Source organism: Microcaecilia unicolor, chromosome 2 (assembly GCF_901765095.1).
Source record: "Microcaecilia unicolor chromosome 2, aMicUni1.1, whole genome shotgun sequence".
In the NCBI taxonomy this organism is placed as follows: domain Eukaryota; kingdom Metazoa; phylum Chordata; class Amphibia; order Gymnophiona; family Siphonopidae; genus Microcaecilia; species Microcaecilia unicolor.
Genome location: NC_044032.1, coordinates 15,362,651 through 15,390,540, shown reverse-complemented (window position 1 = coordinate 15,390,540; position 27,890 = coordinate 15,362,651). Strand labels below are relative to the sequence as shown.

The 27,890-nt window shown below is 44.7% G+C and overlaps 1 protein-coding gene across 3 annotated transcripts in view; it reads left to right on the top strand.

The window, feature by feature from the left end:
* Nucleotides 1–7,888: 7,888 nt before the first annotated feature.
* NPR2 (natriuretic peptide receptor 2) overlaps nt 7,889–27,890 on the top strand; it is a 328,510-nt gene continuing 308,508 nt past the window's right edge. For 2 of the 3 annotated variants that reach the window (XM_030192798.1, XM_030192797.1), the window contains exon 1: nt 7,889–9,043. In XM_030192798.1, the coding sequence (XP_030048658.1) occupies nt 8,212–9,043 (832 nt within the window). In that variant the 5' untranslated portion in view covers nt 7,889–8,211. Of the gene's footprint in view, nt 9,044–9,349; nt 9,385–27,890 lie in introns of those variants that run through there. The other variant, XM_030192799.1, reaches the window with a different exon arrangement.

Here is a 27,890-nt window from a genome sequence, read left to right as displayed (position 1 = left end):
TTTCCTCAACAATGAAACGGTCCCTAGGCAGGCTGTCCTGTAAACTTTTTTTTCTCTCTCTCTTCCCTGCCCTCCCCTCCATGTCCAGCGATTCTTCCCTGCCCTCCCATCAGTGTCCCGCAGTTCTCTACTGTCCTCCCATCCCATCCATGTCCATCAATTCTCTTCTGCCCTTCCCTTCCTTCCTCTCTCCCTTTGATGTCCTGCGATTCTCTCTTCCCCTCGATTTGTACCTGAACGTTCTCTGGCTGGTTGGCGCTGGCTTCCGTTCCGTTCGTAACATCCCTCCTGACGTCAGCTCGCCTTCAACGTTCCCTTCCCTCTCATTGTTCCGCCCTCTGACTTCATTACGTTTTGATACGAGGGTGGGGCAATGAGTGGGAATGAATGTTATGAACCCAGGCATCCAGACGTAGAATGTTGGCGGTGCAAATTATTATATAAGATATTTAAATCTTTATATTAAAGTATAAAAATGAACAATGTGCTGTGTTATTCTGTATAAATCACAAATAGAAAACAATAATAGCAAAGACCAGCTATAATAACCCTCCTTCCCACCACCACCCTCTACCCTTCCAACCCCAACAACAGCCAACTTCTACTACCCCAAGGAATCCTAATCCACCCTCTTAAAATGTCCAGGGGTACAAAATACAACCCGTTCTGTATACCTTAGAGGGGAGAAATATGCCCTATGAAGCACTGTTATGATTTTTTAATCTGTGGGTGAATAAATCATCAAAACTCTCAGGATTCAGTCTAGCTCTCCTGTCTTGCACAATCCTTCCTGCAATAGAAGTTGTCTTCTTAGAAGATGTGCTGGTAGCAGGATGTACAGGATCCCCCATTCAAATTTTTCTAGCTGTGGCCACCATGTTTGCCTGTATAGAGAGTATGAAAGGAGTTTTCAGTTATTGACTGGACACTTTTATAAACTATCATAAATATTGTTCTGCTCGTGTCACGTTTGTGACCGTTTCCTTGTCTGTGTTCACCTCACCCTCTGGTGGCTGCAATGGACTGTCTGTTTACTGTCACCTGTTCCAGACTTCAGCCCAGTTCAGTCCAGATCTTCCAGGCTGCCAGAATTGCTTACCTTGTTTGTACCTGAACAGCAGCCGTAGTTGCGTTGTGATTGCTGCAGCTGAGCTTTAGCAGCTGATGGGCTTTATTAATCACCTAGAAACTTCTGTGTTTGCCTTTGCATCGTCTATGGTCCCTGGTATGTGGGTGTGCTCTGTGCACTTCTGCCTAGTCCAGTTTTATTCTGAGTTCTTGCCTGGTTCTTGTTTGTTTGTGTGTAGTTAGCTTTGGTTTTATTGTTTAGTTCCTAGTCTTGTTTCTGGTCTGCATTTCCTTGTCTTGTGTCTGTGTTCTTGTTTTAGTGGCTGCTTGGCAGCTTTTAGTCCTCACTTCCTCCTGTCTGTGTTTCTGTCTTAGTGGCTGCCTGGCAGCTTGTAGTCTTGACTCTGTTGTTTGTTTCCTGCTGGTATCCAGTTCCTGCCCAGTCTGGTAAGTCCTGCCGGCCGCCTGCACCCGGGGGCTCAACTCCTGGGGAAGGGTGGTCAAGTGCAGGTGAAGCCTTGTTCCAGTCCAAGTGTTCTTGTCCAGTGTGTTCCTGCTTTGCTTATCCCTGTCTGCAGTCCCTGCTTTGTGTGTGTGTTAGCCCAGTGCTGGTTGGGGTGGTTTTGCCTGCCACTGCCGCTCCTTGGCAGCTTTGAGCCCTGACAGCTCGTATGTTGGATATCTGCCCTCCGTATTTGATGAAATGTGCTCCAACAATTTTCAGTTTAAATGTATACTTATGGATTAAAAATCATTTGTCTCGAGTTTTTCCTGCCAGTTGACCATGATTATTAACAGTTCTTTTTACATAGGAAAGATATAATGTAAAAGTCCCTAAATAATGGTCTGACCATAAAACGTTTGACCATTTTATATTGGACATAGAAAATAAGCCACATGGTGAACTGAGGACTGTTACCAAATCTGATGAGTGCCCTTTATCATGTGTAGGGTACTGAACATTTACTTGAAAATTTAATGAGAGTAAAAACTAAAAAACAAAACTACTAAGTGGGCCCCTTGTATCAAGCTGCGGTGAAAGAGGGCCTGCTTTGATGTGTGCCGAGGCCCCCATTTACCGCAGCAGGTAAAAGGTAGGTCTTTTTTCAGGAAATGGCCATGCAGCAGGGAAAGGCAACTGAGCTATTGAACTGGGTGAGGGGGTGCTGCCAGTGGTGGGCAAGCCGGGGTGCAATGGTGGCGGCATTAGGAAGGTGGGGGCGGCAGCAGCGGGCAGGCAGGGGCTTGCATTGTTTGCCCAGGGCCTAGCTATGTCTATCAGCAGCCCTGCAAGCTGCTCGTGCATGGGAAGGAGAGAAGGGGACAAGCTGCTCGTGGATGGGAGGGAGAGAAAGGGACAAGGGGTCAATCTGCTTATGGATGGGAGAGAGAGAAGGGGACAATCTGCACGTGGATGGAAGGAAGAGAAGGGGGCATGCTGCTCATGGATGTGAGGGGGGAACGGGGCAAGCTACATGTGGATAGGAGGGAAAGGAAAAGGGGACATGCTGTTCATATGTTTGTACATATTTTCTAATTTTGCATTTACACTATGGAAGAAAATGCATTTCTGTTACTTTTGCCAGTATTTTTGCTGCTTATAGAGTCTGGCATTCTTGTGTGTGTGTGTGTGTGGGGGGGGGGGGGTCGTATTTTACTTTTTGTGCCTTTTTTTTTGTCTCCACGTATATGGTAACCCTTTGCATGACCCCCCCCCCCCCCCCCCCACTCCCCCACTGATCCCTCTCACCTCCCAAAGATATGAAAGAAACAGTACATACCAGTCTGTATGACAACTTCAGATGTTATGGCCAGTCTTATTAGAGAAGCAGGCAGGTCCCTGGAATAGCCTAGTGGTCGGTGCAGTGCACTGTCGAGAAGGGGACCCAGGCCCATATCCCACTCTGTTATACTTGTGGTGGAAAGTGTGAGCCCTTCCAAAACCCACCAAAAACCTACTGTAACCACCGGTAGGCAAAAGGGCTATTGTAGTGGAGTTAGGTACAGTAGGTTTTTGGTGGGTTTTGGAAGGCTCCCCATACAATATAAGGGGAGCAATGGTTGGATGGATACCTGGGACCTTTATCTGAATTCCACTACAGCGCCCCCTAGGGTGCCCCACTGCTCTGCTGGGATGTCTGTGTGGCCATTCCACTAAAGGCTTGCTTTTGTACGCTTTTCCCTTGGACAGGTTTGTTTGGGTTTTTTTTTTTTTTTTAAATAGTCACAAAAGAAAAATGCACGGAACACAAAACGACTACAAAACTAGCAAATGGCCATTTTGAAAACAACTAAAACATTGGACATCTACATAGGACAATGGGATAGAATAGGTTTAGGAGGAAAAGCCTCATATAAACGTTGGAACCCTCCGTTGTTAATATGATAATCAACTTCAAGGAGGTCAACACGTTCATCACAGGCTGTAAAAAACCTCCTATTTATACTTTAACTAACTCTTTAAAAAGCTGTTAGTTCAAATATAAGAAAACACTTATCTTGCAGGTCACCCAGTAACCACGGCCCAACTTTGGCCAAGGTTTCGACTCCTGCATCAGGGTCCGCGGTATTCAGAATCGGAGATGTAAGGAATGTTTTCCGATTCTGAAAATCCCAGTTTTTGAATACCGCGGACCCTGATGCAGGAGTCGAAACCTTGGCCAAAGTTGGGCCGTGGTTAGTGGTTACTGGGTGACCTGCAAGATAAGTGTTTTCTTATATTTGAACTAACAGCTTTTTCAAGAGTTAGTTAAAGTATAAATAGGAGGTTTTTACAGCCTGTGATGAACGTGTTGACCTCCTTGAAGTTGATTATCATATTAACAACGGAGGGTTCCAACGTTTATATGAGGCTTTTCCTCCTTAAACCTATTCTATCCCATTGTCCTATGTAGATATCCAATGTTTTTGATGTATCTATGAATGAATGAAGTGATTTTCTACACGCTTCAGTAGTGATATTTAGACTAATCCCATTTTGAAAACAAGAGATTTTCAGGTTTGAAAATCGCTATGTTTGCCACTTGATTTTGGACATTTTCAGCAAAATGTTCAAAATCTGATTTAGATGTCATATCGAAAATGTCCCTTCTGATCTTGCACAGTAACTCCAGAGAGTAGTATTGAGTGTAGTGTAGTAATATTAAGTGATATATACGTGATTATACAGAGTAATGTGGTAATATTATATAATATAGTAGATGATGGCAGATAAAAGACCTGTACGGTCCATCCAGTCTGCCCAACGAGGTAAACTCGTAGCATAAGGTATGTTATACTTCATTTGTATACCTGATCTTGATTTGTCTTTGCCATTTTCAGGGCACAGACCATAGAAGTCTGCCAGGCACTGTCCTTCTCAAGTTGTTATTGAAGTCACATTCCAGCCCATCAAAATCTGTCCAGCCACGATCAGGGCACAGACTGTAAATGTTTGCCATGCACTGGCTTTGCTTCCCAATTACTGGTGGTGTTATCTAATCACTCTTAAGCTTCTGTGGACCATTTCTTCTCAACAGAGAATAGCATGGTATCGCTGAGTAATATACTCTCATTAGTAGCAACAGATATCAAACTGTAACTCCAGACAGTATCACTGTACTATTGAGTGATATACGTTGCTTATAGAGAGAGTAGCATGGTATTGCTGAGTAATATACTTTGATTTGTATTACTGGATATTGTACAGTAACTCCACAGAGGTAGTGTGGTAGTATTGAGTGACATACAGTAATTATACACAGAGTAGTGTGATAATGTTAAGTGATATAGAGTGATTATACAGAGAGAAGCATGGTATTGCTGAGTAATATACATTCATTTGTAGTACTGGATTTTACACAGTAACTCCAGAGAGTAGCGTAGTAGTATTGACAAGTCCATAGACCGCTATTAAATGGACTTGGAAAAATTCCGCATTTTTAGGTATAACTTGTCTGGAATGTTTTTACGTTTGGGGAGCGTGCCAGGTGCCCTTGACCTGGATTGGCCACTGTCGGTGACAGGATGCTGGGCTAGATGGACCTTTGGTCTTTCCCAGTATGGCACTACTTATGTACTTATGTACTTATGATTCATATACAGTGATTACACAGAGAGTAGTACAGTAATATTAAAGGATATACAGTGATTATACTGGAATAGCTTGGCAGTATTGAGTGATATACAGTGGTTATACAGAGAGTAGCATGGTATTACTGAGTAATATACTCTCATTTGTATCACTTGATATGGCACAGTAACTCCAGAGAGTAATGTGGTAGTATTGAGTGATATACATTGATTATACTGAGACAAGCTTGGACTAGGGGGCATGCGATGTACTAAATTTAAAACGAATTGGAGAAAATGTTTCTTCACTCAACATGTAATTAAATGCTGGAATTCATTGCCAGAGAATGTGGTAAAGGCGGTTAGCTTAACGGAGTTTTAAAAAGGTTTGGACGGCTTCCTAAAGGAAAAGTTCATAGACCGTTATTAAATGGACTTGGGGAAAATCCACTATTTCTGGGATAAGCAGTATAAAACATTTTGTTCTTTTTTGGGATCTTGCCATGTATTTGTGACCTGGATTGGCCACTGTTGGAAACAGGATGCTGGGCTTGATGGACCTTTGGTCCTCCCCAGTATGGCAATACTTATGTACTTATGTAGTATTGAGTGTTATACATTGATTATACTGAGAGTAGAGCAGTAGTGAGAGATTACACAGAGAGTAGTATTGAGTGATATACAGTGATTATGCTGAGAGTAGCAAACTAGTATTGAGTGATATACAATGATTATACTGAGAGTAGCGCGGCAGTATTGAATGATTACACAGAGATTAGAGTGCTAGTACTGAGTGATATACAGTGATTATACTGAGAGTAGAACGGTAGTATTGAGTGATATAAAGTGATTATACCCAGAGAAGCATACTAGTATTTAGTGTTACAGTGATGAGAGTAGCGTGCTGGTACTGAGTGATATACAGTGATTATACTGAGAGTAGCGCGGCAGTATTGAGTGATATACAGTGATTATACTGAGAGCAGAGCGGTAGTATTGAGTGATTACACAGAGATTAGAGTGCTAGTATTGAGTGTTATATAGTAATTATACTGAGAGTAGAACGGTAGTATTGAGTGATACAGTGATTATACTGAAAGTAGCGAGCTAGTACTGAGTGATAGACAGTGATTATACTGAGAGTAGAGCGGTAGTATTGAGTGATTACACAGAGATTAGAGTGCTAGTATTGAGTGTTATATAGTAATTATACTGAGAGTAGAACGGTAGTATTGAGTGATACAGTGATTATACTGAAAGTAGCGAGCTAGTACTGAGTGATAGACAGTGATTATACTAAGAGTAGAGCGGTAGTATTGAGTGATTACACAGAGATTAGAGTGCTAGTATTGAGTGTTATATAGTAATTATACTGAGAGTAGAACGGTAGTATTGAGTGATACAGTGATTATACTGAAAGTAGCGAGCTAGTACTGAGTGATAGACAGTGATTATACTGAGAGTAGAGCGGTAGTATTGAGTGATTACACAGAGATTAGAGTGCTAGTATTGAGTGTTATATAGTAATTATACTGAGAGTAGAACGGTAGTATTGAGTGATACAGTGATTATACTGAAAGTAGCGAGCTAGTACTGAGTGATAGACAGTGATTATACTAAGAGTAGAGCGGTAGTATTGAGTGATTACACAGAGATTAGAGTGCTAGTATTGAGTGTTATATAGTAATTATACTGAGAGTAGAACGGTAGTATTGAGTGATACAGTGATTATACTGAAAGTAGCGAGCTAGTACTGAGTGATAGACAGTGATTATACTGAGAGTAGAGCGGTAGTATTGAGTGATTACACAGAGATTAGAGTGCTAGTATTGAGTGTTATATAGTAATTATACTGAGAGTAGAACGGTAGTATTGAGTGATACAGTGATTATACTGAAAGTAGCGAGCTAGTACTGAGTGATAGACAGTGATTATACTGAGAGTAGAGCGGTAGTATTGAGTGTTATATAGTAATTATACTGAGAGTAGAACGGTAGTATTGAGTGATACAGTGATTATACTGAAAGTAGCGAGCTAGTACTGAGTGATAGACAGTGATTATACTGAGAGTAGCGAGCTAGTACTGAGTGATAGACAGTGATTATACTGAGAGTAGCGGGGCAGTATTGAGTGACAGTGATTATACTGAGAGTAGCGAGCTAGTACTGAGTGATAGACAGTGATTATACTGAGAGTAGCGGGGCAGTATTGAGTGATATACTTTCATTTGTATCATAGGATTTCACTGCCTCATCTGTCCAGCTCGCAAAAAATCATTGATGTTTTAACCTTTGCCTGCACTTCTGGTCTGTTATTTCCTGCTGCTTGCTTGTATTATATTACTCCTTTTGTAACTGACATCTTCCTTATACACGTTCAGGGTGTTAAAAATAATAACTATATTCTGAAGAATGATAAGCAAGATATTTGTTTCCTCTGTCCATACCAACTGGTGATTTGCATAATCATTCTAAACTACAAATGTTTTACTGACCGGATATCTTTTTTTTCCTTCTTTAATATGTTTAAGACGTATGATTTCCAAATGCAGTGCCAGGTCATTCAGAAAGCTTTGCTTTGAAATTGTCTCTTTAAACAACAGGGAGAAATGGGAAGCTGGAATCTGAGCCGATCAGCTGGCAGACAGCAGAGTGTGCTGTGCCCCTGCCCATCGGACTGTGTGTGAAAACATGACGTGTACAGATGAGAAAGAGAGGGAGGGGGTGGGGGAGAGTAGAGGTTGAACTAAAAGCTGTGTGGTTCCTGAAGGGTTTGCTTTCCTTTGGGACATCTCATTCACAGATACTCAAAGCAGTCTCATTCAGAATAAAAGAGAGAGAGAGACAGAGCCAGGCACTGGTTGGAATGATCACTGCTCTGAATGAAGAGCACACAGGGGGTTCCTGATGGTGGCCCAAGCAAGAGATGGGTCATTCCCAGCGTTAAAGTTTTGATTGAGGATTCTAAGGCAGCAGGAGAGACTCCAGTGCCACCGAGTGAGCCTAACTTCGGGAAGGCTGTCTTCTCATCACTTTATTCAACCTCTTGGACTGTCTTTCCTGAAGGTGCCCTCAGTGGGCGGCTGAGAGTGAAATGGCAAGGGATTTGTCCGTCTGTTGCTTTTCTTTCCTGGGGATTCTTCTGCTCAGCCTGGGGTCCAGACTCACTCTGCGGGTTGGATTTCCTTGGGATTTTCGGAGTCAGACGCTCTGCACATCTTTGAGATATCTGTGCTTCTTGATGTGTCTGCTTTTTTCTGTCAATGCCAAACCACCACGGGTCCTAGCGCAGGACAACAACAGAACAATTACCATGGCTGTGGTACTGCCAGAGAGCAACCTCCGGTATGCTTGGGCCTGGCCCCGGGTTGCCCCAGCCCTGAGAATGGCCATTGAAAAAATCGAAAAGGAACAGCACCTCTTACAGGGTTTCTCTATCAATTTGAAATTTCTGACCTCGGAGCTGGACAGTGCCTGCTCGGAATACGCTGCCCCACTCAGTGCTGTAGATCTGAAGCTCTACAACGATCCAGATGTGCTCTTTGGTCCTGGCTGCGTCTACCCTGCCGCCTCTGTTGGCCGGTTTGCCACCCACTGGAAAGTGCCTCTCATCACAGCCGGAGCACTGGCCTATGGCTTTGAGCAAGACTTTGACCACCATTACAACACTACAGTACGAGTGGGCCCCACGGCACTTAAACTGGGAGAATTTGTGTCTCACCTTCTTGAGCATTTCAACTGGACCTCACATGCAGCCCTGGTCTACCATGATGCCAAAATGGATGATCGACCACATTTCTTTATCACCGAAGGGGTATATTTTGCCCTGGAGAAACTGATGCCCAACCTGACTGTGCAGTTTCAGAGGTACCCAGAAGATGACAACGATGAGAGTGTAATCGAGTTTATCCAGAAGAATGGTCGCAGTAAGTGTCTTTTCAATGGGTCCCAATATTTATGGTATGTTTTTCCTATTTCCCATATCTAAGGGTTTTAACATAATGTCTACCAGATCTATCTGCTCTTCACTGATATGCCGTATGCCCGTATCCCTATTTCGTTATCACATTTCCATGGTGTAGTCTTAAAAATGAAAGTTCTACAGTGAAGATCATCCTTATTGAGCTTCTCTGTGGAAAGAGAGAATCTCAGCATCTGGCAGGTATCATTGTGAGGTTAGCAAAGGAGATAAGTCACAAGACCACCTAGATTGCAGTGGGTGGAGGTGCGAGTCAGTTTGGAAGGAGTCTAAATGGCAGTGAGTGGGGTAAGTCGCAAGGAGTTCTGAGAAAGAGGTAAGAGGTTTCAGGTATGGGGTGAATCGGAGAGAGTGATGGAGGACAATGGGGCTGGAAAATCTCCATGCGGGATGTCACAGGCATGCTTAATGTAACTATGTGGTTGGTTAGGGTGTTTCAGTGTGGGTGTCAGGAGGGGGGGGTGCTGGATGGCAGTGTCTGGGGCACTTAGAGATGACAGGGTGTGGTGATTCAAATTTTAGGTAGGCAGGTCTCAGTGTAGAAGTGAGTTACAGGGTAGTGCTACATGGAAGTGTGCAGATTTGGAGGGTTTCAGTATAGAGTTGCTGGTTAATATTGGATGGGGTGGGACTATCAGTGTGAGGTGAAGAGGTTGACAGTCTCAGAAAGGGGTATCACAGAGAATGCCCGAATCATACTAATGGTTCACAGGGCTTATGAAGGGGTGTCATGGGGCTACCGAGTTACAGGGTGTGAGACTGGGAGATCTCATTGTGAGACCATCAGCATTACTGGGTGGGCAGGGTGTGGGGTTGGGAGATCTCATTGTGAGACCGTCAGGATTACTGGGTGGGCAGGGTGTGGGGTTAGAAATTTTCATGGGTGGCACAAATGGGTTTGGGAGGTGTCACAGAATTACAGGTAGCAGCATGGTAGGATTAGAGGTCTCAGGGGTGCTGCCACAGGATCGCTGGGTGGCAGTGTGTTGGGTTGCGTAGTCTCATGGGGGGTTATCATGATTCTTAGGTGGGTCTCATTTAAGTGTGTCACGGAATTCTTAGGTGGAACGATATGGAGTTGCAAATTCTCATTGAAGGGTGTCTCAGGATTACCGAGTGACTGTGGGGATGGGGGTTTCATTGGAAGCTATCACAGTATAACTGGGAGGCAGATTGCAGGGTCTCATTGAGGTTCTTTTTTTTTTTGATTTGAAAAATGTTTTTATTCCGTCACTTTGTTCCATAGTACATACACTTATTCAGCTAACAGCTGTACAGCCAGTGCAAATAGAATGGACTACAATATATACATTTGAAAACGTAATGAATTTTTCCCCCCCCCCCCCCCCCCCCTCCCCTCCCTCCCCCCTCCCTCACTTTATGGCTGAATTCCCTATATATTAGTTGCAGCAGTCCATAAACGCTCTAGATGCATCCATTCCTCCGCGTCAGGGTCAAATCTACCCCTCCGTCTATCCGTCAGTTGTTCAAGTCCCATTAATGTTCGGAGTCTCGTTTTCCATTTTTCCATCGTAGGGCCCACTCTCTGTTTCCAGTGGGCTGCTATCTCTAGCTTCGCAGCTGATAAACATAGTCTTTTTAGCCGCTTCTGCCATTTCTGGCCCCTTTTATTTCCCCACCCCAGCAAGCACCACTTTGGTTCTGCAGGAAACTGCACCCCCAGAATAGAGGTCAGGCACACCGTAATATCGTCCCAGAAGGAGCGTACAAGAGTGCAAGACCACCACACATGTATAAAACTACCCAGATCATTGTCACAGCGCCAACACCTGTCTGAGGCTTTAGAATACATTCGTTTTAACCGTTCTGGCGTATAGTACCATCTGCTTAAAACTTTGTAGGCATTTTCCTTTATTAATACACACACTGATGCCTTTTTTACCTCAATGCATACTCTCTCCCATTCTTTCACACTCATTTCACAGTTCAAATCGCTCTCCCATGCTTTCATATAAGGTAATTTATTCAATGCGCTACCTCTAATATAGTTATATAACCTGGATATGCCTCTCCTCCCCCCCTCCAGTGTAACCCATATATTTTCTAGGGGCTCCTTTTCCCTCGGGTCCGCATGTAACCACCCCTGTTTACTCATATAATGTTTGGCTTGCAAATATGCATAATTGTCAGACTCCCGCAGGTCGAACTTCCTCCTTAGTGTCTCAAATGTCCTTATTGTACCCTCTGACATCAAATCTCGAAATCTCCGCAAGCCCTTTCTATACCATTCATGAAACGTACCCCCCTCTTCTCCACCTGGGAACTCTACCTCATGAATAATATGAGCCAATGTTGAGGTTTTAACTCCCTTTTTAAATTTGCGTTTCAGCACATCCCATGTGTGTAACAAGTGCCCTATAAATGGATTGTCAGTTTCCCTACGTGGGGTGCTCATCCTTCCAGATCCCCACAGACCCCTTTCCAGATTACACCTAGTTTCCAGTAGTTGTTCTAACACTGCTACTGGTGCCCCTTCCCCCTTACTCCATTCCGCCACCTGCTTCAGTTGTGCCGCTTGATAGTACCATGTAATGTTGGGCATCCCCCTCCCTCCTACCTCCACCCCACTCCACATAATTCGCTTTGATAACCTTGCCCTTTTCTCTCCCCAGGCGAATTTAGACATATCCGCCTGTAATTTGTTCAGGGTACCCCAGGGTACTTCCACTGGCAACGTCTGGAAGAGGAATAACAACCTAGGGAGGAGGTTCATCTTGATAACCGCTATTCTTCCCCACCATGAGAGTAACCCATTTTTCCATCTACTTAAATCTGCTCTTAGCTCTCTAATCAAGGGGACATAGTTAATCCCATATACCTGTGCAAGGTTCCGCGGCAGCCTTACCCCAAGATATCGAAAGCTCTCCCTGGCATGCTTAAAAGAGAATCTGGTTACCAGGTTACTCATATCCAAAGTGGGACCCGTAATGCCCAGCACCTCAGACTTATCATAGTTGACTTTGAAGCCAGATATGGCTCCAAACGCTCTAAGCTCCGTACAGATAGAGTGTAGAGTCTCCTCCGGGCGACTTACATAAAACAGAATATCATCTGCAAATAACGCCACTTTATGCTCTTGATCGCCCACCCTAATCCCCTCAATACTGACCGTCTCCCGAATTCTCTGTGCTAGCGGCTCAATTGCCAAGGCAAAGAGCAAGGGCGACAGGGGACATCCCTGCCGCGTGCCCCGCTGTATCCTAAACTGATCAGAGTATCCCCCATTAACTTTTATACAAGCTTTTGGTGTTGCATATAACCCCTTGAGCCATGTCAATACCCCTGGGCCGAACCCCATAAATTCCAACACCTCCCATAGGTAATGCCACTCGACCCGGTCGAAGGCCTTTTCTGCATCCGTTGTTAAAAGTACAAAATCCCCCCCCCGACGTTGGGCCTCCCATATAATGTTTAAAGATCTCCTTATATTATCCGCTACTTGCCTGCGCGGGACAAAGCCTGATTGATCCTCATGGATCAGTTGGGGCAGAAACTTATTAATCCGCTCCGCCATAGCCTTGGCCAGTATCTTAATATCTATATTTATAAGGGATATTGGCCTGTAAGATGCACACAATGTAGGATCTCTTCCCGGCTTAGGGATCACCGAGATTCCCGCTGCATACATACTCCTAGACAAAGTCCCAGATTTGAAGCACTCATTTCCTACCCGTACTATCAATGGCCCTACCTCCTTGCTCATTAGCTTGTAGAATTTAGCCGTGTACCCATCGAGTCCCGGCGCTTTCCCTCCTTTTAATCCTCTAATAACTCCTTCTATCTCTTCCAATGTTATGGGCTTGTCCAATGATTCTCTTTGTGCATCTGTTAGTTTCCGCAATCCCAGCCTGTTTAGATATTCTTTGGTCTTTTCCCCCGAATCCCCACTTTCTTTGGTATACAAGTCTGCATAAAATTGGGCAAATCGGTCTCTAAGCTCTTTATCTTGATATAATAATGTGTCCCCCTCCCCTTTTAATTTCATGATAGTATTGCCCACCCTTCGCCGGCGTAGGCTGCGCGCCAGCATCCTTCCCGATTTATTACTATATTCAAAAAACTTTTGCTGAACCAACTTCCTTTGAAAATCCATCTGTTTAATTTGAATTTGACGTAAGGCTGCCCTGCATTCCCTCAGCTCAACAGGCACTTCAGGGCATTGTCCACCTTGATGTTGGGCCTCTAGGGTCGCTAACCTTTGTCTTACCTCCAGTTCCCGCCTTTGCCCCTCCCTCTTCCTTTGACTGCCATTTTTAATCAGATGTCCTCTCACCACAGCTTTAAGAGCGTCCCAGAGTGTCCCCTCAGCCACTTCCCCCGTGTCATTGTATGCTAAGTAATCTTTTATTACCCTCCGGACTTCTTCACAGTCCTCCACTGAATCAAGCAGAGATTCATTCAGTCTCCAGTAAGTGTGACCCTTTTCTCTCCCCAGCCCCCTCCACGAGGCCCAAATAGGAGCGTGGTCTGACACGTGTATACTCCCTATTCCCGAGTCTCCCACCTCCCCCCAGATAGTTCGGGAGCCCCAAATTGCATCTATCCTTGTATATGTTTGTTGTGCATGCGAATAGAATGTATATGTCCTCTGCCCAGGGTGCTGCAATCTCCAAACATCTAACAAATCAAGATCCCTGACCAGACTCAGTAATTTAGTCGTATTTGCCGAGACTCCACCCTTTTTCTTTCCTTTTGAGTGGTCTAGATCTGCTAAAGCCCAATTGAAATCCCCTCCAAGAATCACTTTTCCTCTCACAAAATTTGTCAACTCTAGTCTTAATTTTTCAAAGAATGCCCCTTGTCCCTCATTGGGTGCGTATATATTAACTAAGGTGATCTGTTGTTCATTGATCTTTCCCGTAACCGCTATACATCTTCCTTGGCTCTCCAGGAAAGTTTGCTCATGCACAAATGGTACCCTTTCTTTAATATAAATCGCCAATCCTCCCTTTTTCCCCCCTCTGGGGTCCGCCGATATATAATTCTGACCCAGGTTTTTATATTGAATAAGCCTTACATCTTTCCTTTGGATATGTGTCTCCTGCAACATGATAATGTCCCACTGCATTTTAAGTATCTCCTTGCTAACAATACTTCTTTTTTCTGGTGTATTCAAGCCATTTACATTCCATGAACCCACTGTAATCCCTCCCTCCCTCCCTCCTCCCTTCCCCCCCTCCCTCCTCCCCCCTACCCATCCCCTCGACTGGCCGCTACTACAAGCTGCCATGTTCCCCCTAAGAAAGTGTCGTCCCCAGGGGAACCAGCCTCCCATTTTTCCCCCCCATCCTTTCAAACCTGTCATCTCCTTCATTCATTCCGAATGTATTCTATCTTAATCATAGACATATGATCAGTTAAACATTACCAACATGGTATCACTTACTACAACTGGTCAAGTGACCAAACTTAGCACCCGGGCATCAGCCCCTCTGTATTTGTCCATTCAAGTGTCCCCTTGCTGCTCCAGGCCACGCTCCTTCCTCACTCTGTTTATGCTGGTGCCCTTTTTCCCCTGCTGGAGCCATCTGCCTGAGCTGGCACTTTTCTCTCCATTACCATCCTTTGTGGAGACTCGCAGCTCCTCCGGTAGGTCCGTGCACCCCATGTTCTCCAGGATTTTCCTTGCTGCAGTCGGGTGTTGTATTTTCCTTGTCTGGTTCCCCACCGTAACCATAAGGCCACTGGGGAAAATCCACCTATAGCGCAAACCAGTTTTTTGCAGATATCTCGTCACTTCGCGGAATTCCCGCCTCTTTTGTAAAGTAGATTTCGCCAGGTCTTGGAAAATCTGTATTTTAGTGTTCTGCCATTGTATATCACCCAAGGCACGGGCTTTCCTCCAAACAGTCTCTTTTACCTGGAAATCATGAAAGCAAGCAATGATATCCCTGGGGTTCTCCCCCCGCTGCGGTCCCAAACTCCGGTGTGCTCGATCGATTTTGATTTCAGACGTATCTGTACTCTCCTGGGGGTCTTTCCCGTGGCTCAGAATGAAGTTGCAAATCTCTTGCACTACTTTCACAGCTTCCATATATTGGGCCGCCTCTGGCACTCCTTTAAAGCGCAGATTCCCCCTTCGAGAGCGATTCTCTAGATCTTCCATCCGAATCTCCATTTCCTCCCGTTGCTGTCTCTCCTCTTTAACTGTTTTCGCCAGGCTCTCCACCCCCGCCTCCATCTCCTCCAGGCGATTCTCAGTCTCACCCACGCGGTTACCAATGTCTTTTACTTCTTCACGCAATTCTTTAACAGCAGCGTGTATGCTATTTCTAGTGTTAATCATCTCCGTTTTCAGCTCCTGGAACCATTTAATAATTTCGCTCCTCTCCAGTTCCACCTCACCGCCGCTCCGTTCTTCAAGTTCGGCCTCCGATTCGGGTTCCTCCGACGCCATTTTGTTTTCGCGCGGAGGCAACCCTGCCGGCCCTCTGCTTCCCGCTTTTGCCGATTCAGCCGTATATTTAAATTTTGAAAGTTTCTTTCTGGCTGCCATATGTTCTGGTAAGTTCCGTTTCTCGTCTATGAAATTAAATCCGCCTAGATTAGGGGTTTAACAGCTTATTTCCTCGCGTCCCCGCGGAGCTCCGAATTTGGGCTACCGATCACATCGGTGACGTCACTTCCTCCTCCTCATTGAGGTTCTTAATGGAATACTGGTGGAAAGATTTAAGGTTGGAAGGGCTGTGGTTGTCAAAGGAATACTGGGTGAACCAATAGGGTTGAATGTTATCTTTATGGGAGTTGTTACAGTATAACTAGGTGACAGAGTGTGAGACTGGGGTGGGGGGGGGGGGGTCTTATTAGGGATGTGTGGCAGGGTGTGGGGTTGAGCACCATATTGAGAATTATTACCAGGCTCAGGGGGTGTCGCAGGATTACTCTCGAAGACTGGCGTTGGGGAATCTTATTGGGTAGGTGTGTCAGGCTTATTGGGCTGACAGAGTTTCAGGAAAGGGGGTCTTATGTGGGGTGTCACATGATTCCTGAAGTAGAAGGGTGTTTGGTTAAGTAGTTTCATTCAGGGGTGTCACAGCATTACTGGGTGGCAGAATGTGGGATTTGGGGAGTTTTAATAAGGAAGTTGTCACAGGATTACTGGACTGACAGGTTTGGGGGATGGGGGTCTTACATGGGGTGTCACACCATTACTGGGTGGCAGGATTTAGAGTAAAGGAAAATAAGGTTGCCCTACTGGGCCAGACCAGAGGTCCATCTAACCCAGTATCCTGTTCAAACAGTGGCCAATCCAGGTCACGAGTATCTGACAGAGTCCCAAAAAGTACAAGATTCTATATGACTTAACCCCAGGGATAAGCAGTGGTTTCCCCCAGGTCTATCGTAATAACAGTTTATGTACTTTTCCTCCAGGAATTTGGCCAAACATTTTTAAACCCTGCTACATTAACTGCTTTTACCACTTGCTCCACCAATGAGTTCCAGAGCTTAAGTATTAACTGAGTGAAGAAATATTTTCTCCTATTTGTTTTAGATGTGCTGATATGTGACTTCATGGAGTGTCCTGTAGTCCTTGTACTTTTTGAAAGAATAAACAATCGATTCATGTTCTACTCCATCCAGGCTTTTGTATCCCACCCTCGGCCGTCTCTTTTCCAAGCTGAAGAACCCTAACCTCTTTAGCCTTTCCTCATATGAGATTCCTTCCATCCCCTTAATCATTTTGGTTGCCCTTCTTTGTATCTTTTTTTTTTTTCAATTGCCTCAAGCAGAATTACACGCAGGGCGCAGTCTCACCACGGAGCGATACAGAAGCATTATAATAATGTTTCTTTTATTCTCGATTCCTTTCCTAATAATTCCTAACAGTGTATTTGCTTTTTTTGGCCCCTGCACACTGAACAGAAAATTTTAATGCCTCATCCACAACGTCACTCTAAATCCTTTTCCTCGGTGGTGACTTCAAACGTGGAGCCCAGCATCATGTAGCTCTAATTTGGATTATTCTTCCCCATGGGCATCACTTTGCTCTTGTCCACATTAAATTTCATCTGCCATATGAATGCTCCCAAGGTCCTCCTTCAGTTTCACTCAGTCCGCACACAATTTAACAACTTTGAATAGTTTTGTGTCATCTGCTAATTTGATCACCTCGCTGGTTGTTCTGTTTTCCAGATAGCAGAGGTCCCAGAACAGATCCCTGCAGCAGTCCAGCCTCATCTATTGAGAAAAATGGCCATTTAACCCTGTTCTCTGTTTTCTTTCCATTAACCAGTTCCTAATCCACAACAGAACGTTACCTGCTATCCCATGGCTTTTTACATTTTTGTTTTCATGAGGGACTTTGTCAAAAGCCTTTTGAAAATCTAGACAGAGTATGTGAATTGGCTGACCTTTATCGTGCCTTCAAAAAAAAAATGTAGCACATTGGTGAGGCAGAACTTCCCTTGGCTGAGTCCATGTCCCATTACACCATGTTTGTCTATGTGTTCTTTATGATAGTTTGTTCCATTTTGCCCAGCACCGATATTTATTTGTTTGTTTGTTACATTTGTACCCCGCACTTTCCCACTCATAGCAGGTTCAATGCGGCTTACGTAGTAGTAGGATTTACCAAGTATAGTACAGAGAAAAACAGGTTAAGCTTGACAAAGTAGTGGGAAATGTAGATAGGTAATATTATAAGGGAGAGGGGGTAGAGGAGGTAGTAGGAGGTGCTAGTTTTAGGCTAGATTGAGATAATCAGGGGATAGGGTAAGCATAGGGAAAAATTGGAGGAGACATGATCTGAGTCATTGCCAGTGTCACAGGATCAGGTTCGTAGGGTTGGGTCGTGGCATTTGGATAAGGTTCCTTGAATAGATGGGTTTTCAGCCATTTTCTGAAGAGTAGAACGAATGGGTCTGGGTAGGGCGTTCCACAGTTGACTGCCTTTGAAGGAAAAGTTGAAATTGTATGAGGACTTATATTTGAGTCCTTTGCAGTTAGGAAAGTGCAGATTGAGGTATCAGGCTTATGGCTGTAAGTTGTGGTGTGCAATTTATTTTTTTTGATATATTTGTACCCCGTGCTTTCCCACTCATGGCAGGCTCAATGCAGCTTACATGGGGCAATGGAGGGTTAAGTGACTTGCCCAGAGTCACAAGGAGCTGCCTGTGCCTGAAGTGGGACTCGAACTCAGTTCCCCAGGACCAAAGTCCACCACCCCAACCACTAGGCCACTCCTCCACTGTTGCTACTATTTGAGATTCTACAGGGAATATTGCTATTCCACTAGCAACATTCCATGTAGAAGTCGGCCCTTGCAGATCACCAATGTGGCCGCGCAGGCTTCTGCTTCTGTGAATCTGACGTCCTGCACATACGTGCTGGATGTCAGACTCACAGAAAGAGAAGCCTGCGCAGCCTTCTACATGGAATGTTGCTAGTGGAATAGCAACATTCCATGTAGAATCTCCAATAGTAGCAACATTCCATGTAGAATCTTCAATAGTAGCAACATTCCATGTAGAATCTCCAATAGTATCTATTTTATTTTTGTTAAATTTGTACCCTGCGCTTTCCCACTCATGGCAGGCTCGATGCAGCTTACATGGGGCAATGGAGGGTTAAGTGACTTGCCCAGGGTCACAAGGAGCTGCCTGAGCCTGAAGTGGGAATCGAACTTAGTTCCTCAGGACCAAAGTCCACCACCCAAACCATTAGGCCACTCCTCCACTAAAATGTGAAATTTTGCCCAACGTGGGGCTCAAACACACAACCCTGAGATTAAGAGTCTCATGCTCTACGGACTGAGCTAGCCAGGCTACTTTCACCCCAGTACCCTTTTCAAAAAAATTGGCATTATGTTGGACCACCTTCCAGTCTTCGGGTACCTCAGAGATTTTAATGACAGGTTACAGAATACTAATAGACCTGCAATTTTGTTTTTGAGTTTTGATCTATTACTTTTAATGCCTTATGTAGGTATAAAAAGCTATGTTACAGGGAATGGTTCAGGAAGGTTTCGTCTCCCCTTCGTACGCATCCCCTCTCAGTGGTGGATAGATCCTGCTTTTCTTTAAAAGTTGGACACCATCTGCTTTTGAAGGCAAGTACCAGGAGGAACAGAGTGAAGTTAATCCCCTGAGTCTTTCAGCTGTTCAGCTCACTCAGTTCTTTCCTTCTTCCAGCTCTCTGTCTGCATGTGCTGCACAGAACGTAGTGGTGTGGTGTGATCGTTTTCATGACCGTTTAAGTTTCAGACTGTCTCCCTATGGTTTGCCTGGGCTGTGGGCTCTCTGAGGATGCTGGCATTCCTCCCTCTTTAGGGAAATGGCTGCCCGAAAGCTGCTTGTGATTGTAAAACTGTCTGTCTGTCTGTCTGTACAGACCACTGATGAGAGGTCCTCTGGGTCCCAGGCTGGAGGCTGTGCCTCTGAACCGATATATATACAGTCCAGAGACACTTTATCAGATGGTGCAGGCCTCAGACTTAAGGAAATCCTAGAAGAAGGAAAGATAACTAGAAAAAATACTGAATATCAAGCAGAATCTAACTAGCTAACTACTACTACTACTATTTAGCATTTCTATAGCGCTACAAGGCGTACGCAGCGCTGCACAAACATAGAAGAAAGACAGTCCCTGCTCCAAGAGCTATGTAATAAAAGTGAGTCAAGTATAGGACAATCAAGCCATTGTGACATCACTGATGAGGTTGGCTCTTATTGGTGGCCTGAGGCATTATGACATCACAATATCACCTCTGATTACAAGAGACTACTACTACTACTATTTAGCATTTCTATAGCGCTACAAGGCGTACGCAGCGCTCCACAAACACAGAAGAAAGACAGTCCCTGCTCAAAGAGCTATGTAATAAAAGTGAGCCAAGTATAGGACAATCAAGCCATTGTGACATCACTGATGAGGTTGGCTCTTATTGGTGGCCTGAGGCATTATGACATCACAATATCACCTCTGGTTACAAGAGACTACTACTACTATTTAGCATTTCTATAGCGCTACAAGGCGTACGCAGCGCTGCACAAACATAGAAGAAAGACAGTCCCTGCTCCAAGAGCTATGTAATAAAAGTGAGTCAAGTATAGGACAATCAAGCCATTGTGACATCACTGATGAGGTTGGCTCTTATTGGTGGCCTGAGGCATTATGACATCACAATATCACCTCTGATTACAAGAGACTACTACTACTACTATTTAGCATTTCTATAGCGCTACAAGGCGTACGCAGCGCTGCACAAACATAGAAGAAAGACAGTCCCTGCTCAAAGAGCTATGTAATAAAAGTGAGCCAAGTATAGGACAATCAAGCCATTGTGACATCACTGATGAGGTTGGCTCTTATTGGTGGCCTGAGGCATTATGACATCACAATATCACCTCTGGTTACAAGAGACTACTACTACTATTTAGCATTTCTATAGCGCTACAAGGCGTACGCAGCGCTGCACAAACATAGAAGAAAGACAGTCCCTGCTCAAAGAGCTATGTAATAAAAGTGAGTCAAGTATAGGACAATCAAGCCATTGTGACATCACTGATGAGGTTGGCTCTTATTGGTGGCCTGAGGCATTATGACATCACAATATCACCTCTGGTTACAAGAGACTACTACTACTACTATTTAGCATTTCTATAGCGCTACAAGGCATACGCAGTGCTGCACAAACATAGAAGAAAGACAGTCCCTGCTCCAAGAGCTATGTAATAAAAGTGAGCCAAGTATAGGACAATCAAGCCATTGTGACATCACTGATGAGGTTGGCTCTTATTGGTGGCCTGAGGCATTATGACATCACAATATCACCTCTGATTACAAGAGACTACTACTACTACTATTTAGCATTTCTATAGCGCTACAAGGCGTACGCAGCGCTGCACAAACATAGAAGAAAGACAGTCCCTGCTCCAAGTGCTATGTAATAAAAGTGAGCCAAGTATAGGACAATCAAGCCATTGTGACATCACTGATGAGGTTGGCTCTTATTGGTGGCCTGAGGCATTATGACATCACAATATCACCTCTGGTTGCAAGAGACTACTACTACTATTTAGCATTTCTATAGCGCTACAAGGCATACGCAGCGCTCCACAAACACAGAAGAAAGACAGTCCCTGCTCAAAGAGCTATGTAATAAAAGTGAGCCAAATATAGGACAATCAAGCCATTGTGACATCACTGATGAGGTTGGCTCTTATTGGTGGCCTGAGGCATTATGACATCACAATATCACCTCTGGTTGCAAGAGACTACTACTACTATTTAGCATTTCTATAGCGCTACAAGGCATACGCAGCGCTCCACAAACACAGAAGAAAGACAGTCCCTGCTCAAAGAGCTATGTAATAAAAGTGAGCCAAATATAGGACAATCAAGCCATTGTGACATCACTGATGAGGTTGGCTCTTATTGGTGGCCTGAGGCATTATGACATCACAATATTAGCTCTGGTTACAAGAGACTACTACTACTACTATTTAGCATTTCTATAGCGCTACAAGGCGTACGCAGTGCTGCACAAACATAGAAGAAAGACAGTCCCTGCTCAAAGAGCTTACAATCTAATAGACAAAAAATAAAGTAAGCAAATCAAATCAATTAATGTCAACTGTGTCGTTGAATATCTCTGGATAAAGGCACCCCCTTAATTTTAGAACACTGATTTGGCCAATTTAAGGATTCTTTTACTAAGCTGCAGTGAAAATAGGCCTTAGCAGAAACTCACACCAGTCTTTTTTCCTCATGCTTAAGCTGTTTTTACCGTAGCCGTTTTTAAACTTTTTTTTTTTTTTTGCCTTAATGTTGCCATTAGCGCGTGACCGTTTTTTAACAAAAATTTTAAATTACCGCGTGAGCACTAGCGTCACCCATTTTGTGGATGGTAGAGGCTTGTGCAGTATCTGTGTTCTGACCCATTAGTGCATCTACATTAGTCGTGCACTCCTCCCCTGACACACCGTCTCAAAATTAGAAACATTTTTCAGCATGCAGTTAGCACACACAGATTTCGAAGCTACCGCAAGACACCTGAGCGTGTCCCATGGCATTCCATTTTCACCGCAGTAGCTGCATGTTACCACCTGATGCAGCTTAGTAATGGGGTTCCCTTAGTCAACCAGATAACCTTTAGTCAGTCGGTGTGTAAAACGGAGAAAATAACAAGAGATAAGACTTTATGGTCGATCCAGTCTACCTATCCATTAGGGTTACCATATTTTGTCCTCCAAAAAGGAGAACACATGCCCCGCCCCCACCACACACCCACCCCGCCCCCTGTCACGCCCTCGCTCTGCCCACTGTCAAACACCCCATCACCCCCCTCCCATTACCTTACTGCTGCCCTGGTGGTCTAATGACCTTTTCAGGGCAGGAAAGAGCCCCCTCTTTCCTGCCCGGAGCGCTGCCCTGCATGCATCCTTCGTGTTCCTGATCTCGGCGCCGATTCAAAATGGCCGCTGAGAGTTGAAGTCTCGCAAGTTCACTTCAACTCTCAGCGGCCATTTTGAATCGGCGCCGAGATCAGGAACACGAAGGATGCATGCAGGGCAGCGCTCCGGGCAGGAAAGAGGGGGCTCTTTCCTGCCCCGAAGGCGGAAGAGGTCACTAGACCACCAGGGCAGCAGTAAGTAAGGGGAAGGGAAGCTAGCAATCTGCCACAAAATCCGGACAAACGGGCAGATTGGCAAAACCCACTGAATGATATATACCACATTGGAAGATGAGCAAGTGGCTGTCGGAAGGCCAGTACTGGTGGGAATATTCCCATCCCCACCAGTACTGGCCTTCCGACAGCCACCCAACTTAAAACACAAGCTAATCAGAAGTAAACTTCCATCACAGACTGAAAAGGAACAGAAGGGCACACTTCCCTGTAATTTATCCAGTTGCAAACTATGCCAAAATATTTCACAGGACCCCAAAGTCATCCACAATGGAAAGATATTCAACATAAAGGAATCTTTCACTTGCTCATCTTCCAATGTGGTATATATCATTCAGTGTAAAAAATGTAAGGAAGGATGCTATATTGGAGAAACAGGCCAGATGCTTAAGACAAGATTCAATTTACATAGACATCACATGAACAATACTGGTGCCAGTAGGGCTCCCACCCCTGTTGGTCAGCATTTTACAGGACCAGGACACTGTACCAGTGATTTCACAGTGAGAATCCTGAAAGGTAACTTTAAAACCATACAAGAACGTAAGACCTTTGAAGTCAGAATGATTGAATATTTTAACACCCAACAGAAAGGACTTAACAAGGACCTGGGGTTCCTAGCCCATTATAAACCATAAAGCTGTATGTCTCTGTTGATCACCCCACCCCTCACCTATCCACACCCATCCTGTTAGAATATCAGTGATATGCTTTGATGTCCCCATGCATACCTCCGACCCACCCCCATCCTCCCACCCTGTCAGACTGTCATAGTAATGCTTGAATGTTTTCACTTATATACAGTGTCAGCTAGCACATTTGCTTATTTCCGATCTGACGAAGAAGGGCAACCTTCGAAAGCTAATCAAGAAATGTATTAAGTTATGTCCAATAAAAAAGGTATCATCTTATTTTCTTTTCCATGTTTTATTTTGTCTGATTTCTATTGATAACCTTAAGAGTGGACTAACATGGCTACCACACTCCTCTACTTATGGAAAATACAGAAAGACCTTCAGAGAGTACAGAATAATTGACCACAAATTAAAAACAACAGCTGTTTATCCCCCCCCCCCCCCAGCAACTCTGCCGCTCCCCATTACCTCTCCACTCTCGTCTCTCCCTATGCCCCTCCTCGGGTACTCCATTCTGTAGATAAATCTCTCTTATCCGTCCCCTTCTCCTCTACTGCTAATTCCAGACTCCGTTCCTTTTATCTTGCTGCACCTCACGCCTGGAATAGACTTCCCGACCCTGTACGTCTAGCCCCCTCTTTGGCCATTTTCAAGTCCAAACTTAAAGCCCACCTCTTTACCACTGCTTTTGACTCCTAACCACTACTCACTTGCCCTGTCCTTTTATCCTCACCTCTTTATTCCCTTACCCTTAATTGTTCTGTCTGTCTTATCTAGATTATAAGCTCTTTGAGCAGGGACCGTCTTTTTGTGTATGGTGTACAGCGCTGCGTATGCCTTGTAGCGCTATAGAAATGATAAATAGTAGTAGTAGTAGCAACTTGAAACTTAGAAACATTAGGCTCTATTAAAGCAGCGAACTAAACCAATCCAGCATTCATAGAAGAGAATTAAGGGCCCCTTTACTAAGCCAAAATAGAGTTACCGCGTGGCTCTTGTGGTAATTTCATTTTTGTTGCGTGCCTGATACGTGCGTCCGAAAAATGTATTTTTGGACGCGTGCCAAGTGGCATTTGACGCACATAGGTCATTACTGCCCAGTTACTGCGTGAGTCTTTACCGCTAGCGCAATGACTGGTGGGAAGGTCTCAGACCCCAAAATGGGCGCACGGCAACTTTCATTTTGCTGCTCATCCATTTTTTGCAAAAACTTTTTAAAAAGTCATTTTTTACAGGTGCACTAAAAAATGATTCTGCACCCGTCCGAAACACGCGTCTACACTACCGCAGGCCATTTTTCAGTGCGACTTTGTAAAAGGACCCCTTAAACTGTTATTTTCCAACAGTTTAATACAGAAGTAAAAACAAAAGACAGACTGCATTGATGATTGTGGAAAGCAGAGTGTGGCGGAGCCTGTCTGAAATCATTTGTGTCAGTTCTGCAGTCACTGGCAGGATGGGCCTGTTAATTGCTTAAATGACCTCAATGGGAGATGAATGGGGGTGAATACGGCAATTGATGAAGGTTAAACCAGTTAAAAAAAAAAAAAAAGGTGATGAGTTTGCAAGGTGGGAAGACAGGAGAGAGACCAGTTTGCAAGGTGAGGAGAGAGAGACTTATGACTTTGCCTAACTGTGCCGGAGCCAAGGTGGAGATTTTCTGTGTAGGGGGGGAAGGAGACGGATGGATTACACAAAGTGCCAGGGGTTCTAGGACTGACGAATAGGGTCGGAGATTACATCTGGATAAAATATAAGTAATGTACAATTATTGTGGAATATATTAAAATAAAATTTAAAGTGAGAGAATTTTTTGTTTAATTTTTTTTTATAAAGCATTAATACCCATATGGTCACAATTGAGACTTTGACATTGAACCAAAATGCTTATCACTACTACTACTACTTAACATTTCTAGAGCGCTACTAGTGTTACGCAGCGCTGTACAGTTTAACAAAGAAGGACAGTCCCTGCTCAAAGGAGCTTACAATCTGAAGGACGAAATGTCAAGTTGGGGTAGTCTACATTTCCTGAATAGAGGTAAAGTGGTTAGGTGCCGAAGGCGACATTGAAGAGGTGGGCTTTGAGTAAGGATTTGAAGATGGGCAGGGAGGGGGCCTGGCGTATGGGCTCATGGAGTTTCTTCCAAGCATGGGGTGAGGCGAGGCAGGAAGGGCGGAGCCTGGAGTTGGCGGTGGTGGAGAAGGGTACTGAAAGGAGCGATTTGTCTTGAGAGCGGAGGTTACGATTAGGAACGTAAGGGGAGATGAGGGTAGAGAGGTAAGGAGGGGCTGCAGATCGAGTGCATTTCCTGAGTAGAGGTGTAGTGGTTAGGTGCCGAAGGCGACATTGAAGAGGTGGTCTTTGAGCAAGGATTTGAAGATGGGCAGGGAGGGGGCCTGGCGTAAGGGAGTTTATTCCAAGCATGGGGTGAGGTGAGGCAGGAAGGGCGGAGCCTGGAGTTGGCGGTGGTGGAGAAGGGTACTTAAAGGAGGGATTTGTCTTGAGAGTGGAGGTTACGGGTAGGAGCGTAAGGGGAGATGAGGGTAGAGAGGTAAGGAGGGGCTGCAGATCGAGTGCATTTGTAGGTTAGAAGGAGAAGCTTGAACTCTATGCGGTACCTGATCGGAAGCCAGTGAAGTGATTTGAGGAGACGGGTGATGTGAGTATATCGGTCCAGGCAGAAGATAAGACATGCAGCAGAGTTCTGAACGGACTGAAGGGGGGATAGGTGGCAGGGATAGGTGGCAAAGTGGGAGGCCAGTGAGGAGTAGGTTGCAGTAGTCAAGGCGAGAGGTAATGAGAGAGTGGATGAGAGTTCGGGTGGTGTGCTCAGAGAGGAAAGGGCTGTTTTTGCTAATGTTGTAAAGGAAGAAGCGACAGGTCTTGGCTATCTGCTGGATATGCGCAGAGAAGGAGAGGGAGGAGTCGAAGATGACTCCAAGGTTGCAGGCAGATGAGACAGGGACGATGAGGGTGTTGTCAACTGAGATAGAGAGTGGAGGGAGAGGAGAAGTGGGTTTGGGTGGGAAGACAATAAGCTCGGTCTTGACCATGTTCAGCTTCAGGTGGCGGTTGGACATCGAGGCAGCAATGTCGGATTAGCAGGCCGATACTTTGGCCTGAGTTTCCGCAGTGATGTCTGGTGTGGAGAGATAAAGCTGGGTGTCGTCAGTATAAAGATGATATTGGAAACCATGAGATGAATCACTACATCCCAATACCTCCAAAGTTTCTTCATTGAGATCAAAAAATTAACCAATTCCATTAATAATGCTTTGTACTGCAATATTTACCACCAAGAGAACTGTAATATCATCCACTCAAAACATTTTATACCATTTTTATAGGAGCATCCATTCCAACAGCTGCAGTACAAATACACTGATTCACTGTGACATGGAACATAGAGGGGCATTAAAAAAAAAAAAGTCCATCTCACAGCCATAATCAAACAGGAAAAACGTCCCGATTTCATGTTCGATTATGGCTGTGAGATGAACGTTTTTGCAGTGAAAACATCGAAAATGAATAGCCATTTTCAAAGTGAAATGTCCAACTTTTGAATGGCAAAAAACCAGGGACATGAAGCATCATTTTCAAAACTATGGCCAAACAGACATCCCTGCAGAACAGAGGCGTAACCAAAGGACTTGGGTTCAAACCCCATGATAACTCTCTTTTTTTTTTGTTACATTTGTACCCCGCATTTTCCCACTCATGGCAGGCTCAATGCGGCTTACATGGGGCAATGGAGGGTTAAGTGACTTGCCCAGAGTCACAAGGAGCTGCCTGTGCCTGAAGTGGGAATTGAACTCAGTTCCCCAGGACCAAAGTCCACCACCCTAACCACTAGGCCACTCCTCCACTGTTGCTACTATTTGAGAGTCTACATGGAATGTTGCTATTCCACTAGAAGTCGTCCCTTGCAGATCACCAATGTGGCCGCGCAGGCTTCTGCGAGTCTGACGTCCTGCACGTACGTGCAGGACGTCAGACTCACAGAAACAGAAGCCTGCGCAGCCTTCTACGTGGAATGTTGCTAGTGGAATAGCAACATTCCATGTAGAATCTCCAATAGTATCTATTTTATTTTTGTTACGTACGTGCTGAATGTCAGACTCACAGAAACAGAAGCCTGCGGAGCCTTCTACATGGAATGTTGCTAGTGGAATAGCAACATTCCATGTAGAATCTTCAATAGTATCTATTTTATTTTTGTTACATTTGTACCCTGCGCTTTCCCACTCATGGTAGGCTCAATGCGGCTTACATGGGGCAATGGAGGGTTAAGTGACTTGCCCAGAGTCACAAGGAGCTGCCTGTGCCTGAAGTGGGAATCCAACTCAGCTCCTCAGTTCCCCAGGACCAAAGTCCACCACCCTAACCACTAGGCCACTCCCTCTGGGACCTGAAAATTACCTCCTGTACCTGAATGTACAGCATTTCAACAGCCTTCAGGTTTGCAGGTGTCTTTTAACATAATGTTCTGCTGTTAGTCAGTTAAGTT